Consider the following 6,338-nt stretch of genomic DNA (forward strand, 5'->3'; position numbering starts at 1 on the left):
TGCAAAAAACACAAGCCGGATATCAAAGAAGTTCACAAATCACCCAACCAGCACACCAAACACCTTTTAAGGCTAAAACAGTCCAAAAGAAGCCCAGAACAGAGCAACCAGATCAACTACAAGTCAGAAAACCGAAGCAGAGCATCTAAACAGCGATAAAAATCCAAGATAGGGCCAAAATACATCAAACCAGGGACAACAAACCCCCCTAGGGTTCCAGTCGGCTCCCAAGGATAGGAGAAGAAGGGACAAAACCAGAAAAAAGAGGGTCAAACAGTGATTTTCGAAAAATCACCCAATTTTGACGAAAAATCAAAAAAATTAGAAAATTCAATCAATAATGACCAAACAATCAAAATGAGATTATAGGGTGATTACCCATTAAATTTCGAGCATACTGTAAATTTTTTTTTTAATTTTTTTAATTTTTTTTTTTTTTAATTTTTTTTTTTTTTTTTTTTTCTGGCTGTAACAGACGTACCAGGAACAATATGGGGCTCTAAGGAACAATCTTCAAGGAGGAAGATAGTGCTCTGATACCATGTTGAATGTATAGATGAGAAGAAGAAGAAGAAGAAGAAGAAGAAGAAGGAATAGAACAAGAGAAAGCTTCTGTAGATTATTAATTCAAAACTTAGGATTCAAAACTTAGGGTTTCCCCCTTACACACAACTACTTATACTAATAAGAATAATACATAAAGACCAAACTACCCCTAACACTTAACAGTTCTCAATTGACAAAAATTAAAAAATGCTTACGTAACAAGGAAAAAAAATTTTAAAATAATTCTACAGCACTGATAATATAATTCTGATGAATTCTGAGATTAAGAAGAGAGACTGAAAATAAACTAGTCTATAATTATTGTTATCAATTGCAAATCAAATCATGAATCATTTTGCTAAAATAGTAAATCATGAGCTACATTGAATCATAAATCGTAAGATTCGCTATATTCGATATAATATATATATATATATATAAAATACACATTATTTTAAAATGAAATAAATATTAATATAACTAAATTATATATGCATATAAAAATAAAACTGTATGTACCAAATTTAAGTAGTTGATCTCTTTTTTATTTCTTGATAGAACGGTGAAAACGATGACGTTTCGTATATTATCCAAAAAAACAGAAAAACAAAAAAACAAAATTGAATTATAGTCAATTTTCGTCTCAACAACATGATTTGAATAATTTTGGTTGAAATTGGAATTGAATCGTGAATCACACGATTCTAAAAATTATGTTCATAATACTTGTGTTGGATCATGTAAAAGATGATTTAGGCATAAAAATTTATCAATATATGTTACATGGATTCGGGTACCTGCGTTGGGTACGAGTGGCAGTCTAGAGATTGGACCCATCAAACTTCATATTTGAAGGTAGATAGACTTGGCCAAAAAAAATGTCATATTTTTATATTTTTAATCTATTATGTGAGATAAAATGGTGTTATATGTGACATAGTGTCCCAAAATTTATACTCGTTTTATAGCAATTATATGCAACAATATATTATATAATGATATTGTTATATATATATATATAAAAGAAATGTCCAATGGAAAGTTTAAGAAGTGTAACAATTTGATTTATTTTGAACAGTCCATGTAACATAGCAATCGGGGAGATACCTTTTGTAAAAAATTTCTGGCTTGCTTATGCTACAACTAGGTTTATTGATTGATATGTTTGTTAAGATCAAATATGTGGTTATTTTTTCATATTTACCAACGAAAAAAATTGAATGCTTCTTCATATTTATATTCCGTTACCAGGATCATCTGAGACGGATTCTTAGAGGTCAGGCATCACTGTTTAATTGGTCAAGATCAACTTCCTTGGCGAGGACCCTGTCTCCCCGAGTTTTGGAAAGTCAAATAGATGCCAAGAAGGTGCAAGACTGCCTTTCAATTATTATTGTTTTACTTGTTGAATTGACCTGCATCTCCCTTGGTTAAACACATCATTTGTTTATGTATTTAAGTCACTTTGTTCTATATGATACCCTTTGCTGATGATTGTAGAGAATATATAACGAAAATTGAGAAATTAGCTGCTTTTAATTGAAAATGGATACTTTGTGCTAAAATGTTGAATGAAAAGATGGTTTTATTCTTTGACTCACTATGGGATAAAGTGGGTTATTGGCTTTGTTTTGGGCATGTGTCTCCTCATTGTTTAAAGGGGTATTGCTTTTTTTGATCTCCAATGATTGGAGGGCTATTTGTATTCCTTGAGGTCATTTTACTTTATTGGTGGATTTTGTTTCCTTGTTTTTTGTTCGTTTTTGGAGGATGTCTTTTCCTCGCTTTGTACCTTTTTCCATTTTTTTAATGAAATCTTTTTTTTTGCTGATTAAAAAAGAAGATGGTTTTATTCTCGAAAATACAAGAAATTGATCGGTATCTTTTGAATTCATTCCTTGGCTTAGGTTGATAATTTTTTTTCTTATTCATCTTTTAGTGCTTAGTATAGCATTAATCATAGCATACCATTTGAATTCCAATAACAATTTGCTCATCTACTAGCTCCAATCCATTTTTTTCTTCTTGTATTTTGTTCCTTTTACTTTTCCCTCTGTCCAAGCAAGCACATCTACATTAATTAGCTTCTTCATGCCAACCCACCTGAGTCTAGGGGCTGTAAGTACTTGATGTTTAGGGATTGCAAGGAAGTGCAAATGGTTTCTGATTTATTATCAAATGGAACCAATTAGGCATTTAAGCACCAGCGGCCAGGTTGAGGTAAACATGTCCTACCTTGTGCTTACCATTTGCAGATCAGGTCTTGAGGATATGGCTTTTGAAGGCTCGCACACACTCGATAAATTTCTTAAGTTAACAATCCCACAAAATTCAATAAGCCTATACAGCTTGAAACTTTTGGTTGTAATTGAAGAATTTCCTCAAGCCAATCATATGTTTCCATTTAGAAGTATGAACCGTTGTTTGGTTTAAACCTTGTGATTTAGAATATTTGGCTTGCAAGAAGTAAGATCGTGTTTGAACGGCTGGAATCAAATAGAAGAATTGGGAATCCTATCGCCAAGAATCAAACTACTTATAATGAGATTCCTATGTCAGTTCAAGCATTTTGTTCGGTTTGTTTCTCAAAAAAAAATTCAGAATTAGTTTTGAAAAATAGAAATTAATTTGATCCAAATAAATATCAAAAAAAAATTTTCTTAAAGTTTAAAAATTATTTTTGTCCTCACAAAAGATAAAATTATATAAAAATGATAAGTATTTTTTTTATTTTTTATATTTTTTCACCAAATTAATTTTTAATTTTTCAGAAAAAATTTATGAAACAAGTTTCTAGAAACCAAACCAAACATGGCCTTGATTTTAGGTTTTGTGAGACCATCTACTTTGTTTTATTATTAAATGCTTCATGTGAGATTCTCATGGGGGTGTGGGAATGAGATTCCGACTTATTGTGGTGATGTCATTCCACCTCAGGAAAGTAAGCCAGAATTACATTCCATTGTTTTGAACTCAACCCAAATGTCATTCCACCTTAGGAAAGTAAGCCAGAATTACATTCCATTGTTTTGAACTCAACCCAAAGAACAGGATGAAAGAGACATGGAATGAGATTCCCATTCCATCGTGCCACAAAACATATCCTAAATTAAATGAGGAGACCGCGGATTTTAATCAATTAGAGCTTGTTCAAACCGCTAAAAGAATGCTTATTCATGTGTTTTAATTGTTTTCTTACATGGTTTTAGACCGTCTTTCAGAAACATGTCTCGAGTTATATATTGTTAAGCATATAACCTACAATTTGAAAGCAGAATAAACCATCAAACTATGATGACTGACAGTTTTCTGCTATTGGCAAATTCTGAAGGCATTGGCCTTCAAAATGGTATTGTAATCAGCCAAGGATTATTGTTTTTCCCTCCATGAATACTGCTAACTTAACCGAAATGTTAAGTAGGTTGTTTAGCCACAAGAACTTTGAATGTCTTTGTTATTATTTAGTTTGAACATCCAGTTCTAGTGATTTCCTCCCTGTCAATAGTGCAGCATGTGCATGACTATTCATTTACTTGCAGGAACTGGAGAAAAGTCTTAAAGCAACATGTGAAGAGTTCATTATGTCAGTCACAAAGCTTGTTGTGGATCCTATGCTTTCCTTTGTTACCAAGGTTTGTTGTTTCCACTACTACCATATCGGTGCAAAGAGAACACTTGTTGCTTAAATATCCATGTAACTTTGCTTGCGTGTAAGCAAACATGACAAATTGAGAGACCAATCTGCTGGATAGCCAGGAAGTAAAGAATCCATACAATAAGGTTTTTTTATCATGACTAATTTTCTCAACTTTGTTCTTGTTAGGTGACAGCTGTGAAAGTTGCATTGTCTTCGGGAAATCCAAATCAAAAGCTAGAGTCAGCTTTGGCAAAACCACTCAAGGATCAAGCTTTTGCTACACCTGATAAAGTTGCTGAACTTGTTCAGAAGGTATGTGATATTTACTCAATGTCTCTTTTGCCGAAGTTTATGAATGACTGCCTTATGTGATTTACACTCTGATGGGACGATAAAGAGTTGGGTGAAGATTGTCTTATCTGGTGCCCTTTCCTGAATTGTTGTGTGCATAATTATTTTTATGTATGTATTTATGTATACTTTCTGAGATTGATTGGTTGGATCAATGTGTTTGATTTTCCTCCTTGATAAAGCGCTAGAGCTTAACTTGAGTTTAGTTTAATGATATTCGTCTCTGTAACAGGTTAGTGTTTCTATAAAGGAAGAGTTACCAAGAGTGATGGCAAAAATGAAGCTTTATTTGCAAAACCAATCAACACGTACAATACTTTTCAAACCTATAAAGTAAGTTACTGATTGCACATAGCATGTTTAATCTACCGTTCACTGCATTGCATTCAAGGCAAATTGTTCAACCTTTAATGTTTAGATTTGATGGGGACATCTCTCTTATCAAAAGAATGATCAAGCATTATCAACCTTGCAAATATTATGCACAATCACAGGGTTTTTGAATCGAGTATTTCTAATGGTTTAGTGTAGTAGGTAGGTAGAGGTTCAAATACATTTTCTTGGATGGGTATTTGCTACCATTGCCAATTTCCAACGATTTTCTGGGGAAATTGTTCAAAACTTCTGTTTGTTTCCATTTTTGGTTCTTTCTGTTGACATATAAAAATTGTGTTTTTCATGGTTTTTTTTTTTTTTTTTTTTCGTATTTAGATATTGCAATTTTATATTTGTAAAAATCTTCTCAAGGATGCCTTCATCAAAATTTTATTCTTCTTTCACGTGAATGATTTGTATTTTAATTTGGTAGTGAACTGGAAATATTTATTCTTATAATCAATTACAAACTATTTTTTTATGTAGGACTAACATTGTTGAAGCCCATATTCAAGTACAATCCCTCCTAAAATCAGAGTACTCCCCTGAAGAGATGCAAGGAATTATCAGTATGGTTTCCATACAAGATCTGCAAATGCAACTTGACAACCTCCTGTAGGATATGCTTCTAGTTCTAGCCCCTTGTAACTCGGCTTTGGTCATTTTCTGTCCTAATGCCATTCATCATATATATACATATTATTTTAAAAAAAAAAACAATTTGATTTCCCAGAAGGGGAAATGATGTAGAAAAAGGTGCAAAGATTGGATCATTTATTTTAGTTGTCTTTGAGCTGTTGTTTTAATTGCTAAAGGTCATGTAAACTAATTTGATTTTAAAAAGAAGAAAAAAAAGTAAGGGTTCATATCTACTTGTACTCTGGTGCTAGTGTTGTTTCACAAGAAACACACACACACCCACCCACATACATATATACATTTATCATATATATATATATATATATATATATATTATGTGCCTTGCCCAAATGAATTGGTTTTATGTATTAGTTTAGTGCAGACAATTTAAGCAAGCCAGTTTCTAAGAGCTTGAACCTGGTTTAGAAACATGCCATTTCTCTATTCCAATGTTGATTAGAACTGAGGGTTGCTAATAGCCCCACATAATTTCTTAGGACGTCTCACTTTTTTGAACACCATTAACTAATTTCAAATTTTGTAAACTTCTTTAGATACCCCGCTTAAAACCAAAACCAATTCTTACCCTCTCAAACTCTAACCCACCCACTCCACTCATCACCAATACCAAATTCTTTGGCCACCTTCCTTCGCCCTGTCTAGCTTTAGCGGCCACCCTCACCACCTGTTCTTTCCCTTCTTGCCTCCATCTCTTCATATTTTGCCACCACCAGAAAATCTCTCTCCTTTTAGTTGATCTCCAGCCAGGTGATCTCTCTTGCTCTGGGTT

The 6,338-nt window shown here is 32.8% G+C and overlaps 1 protein-coding gene across 6 annotated transcripts in view; it reads left to right on the plus strand.

Annotated features, from left to right (window-relative positions):
* LOC114272467 (conserved oligomeric Golgi complex subunit 3) overlaps positions 1 to 5,781 on the plus strand; it is a 37,845-nt gene extending 32,064 nt beyond the window's left edge. For all 6 annotated transcript variants that reach the window (XM_082924190.1, XM_082924192.1, XM_082924191.1 and 3 more), the window contains 5 exons: positions 1,798 to 1,914; positions 4,086 to 4,178; positions 4,370 to 4,495; positions 4,767 to 4,867; positions 5,396 to 5,781. In XM_082924190.1, coding sequence (XP_082780316.1) covers positions 1,798 to 1,914; positions 4,086 to 4,178; positions 4,370 to 4,495; positions 4,767 to 4,867; positions 5,396 to 5,528 — 570 coding nt within the window. In that variant the 3' untranslated portion in view covers positions 5,529 to 5,781. The remainder of the gene's footprint in view (positions 1 to 1,797; positions 1,915 to 4,085; positions 4,179 to 4,369; positions 4,496 to 4,766; positions 4,868 to 5,395) is intronic.
* The last annotated feature ends 557 nt before the right edge of the window (positions 5,782 to 6,338 follow it).

Source organism: Camellia sinensis, chromosome 4 (assembly GCF_055761805.1).
Source record: "Camellia sinensis isolate YWXY chromosome 4, ASM5576180v1, whole genome shotgun sequence".
In the NCBI taxonomy this organism is placed as follows: Eukaryota; Viridiplantae; Streptophyta; class Magnoliopsida; order Ericales; family Theaceae; genus Camellia; species Camellia sinensis.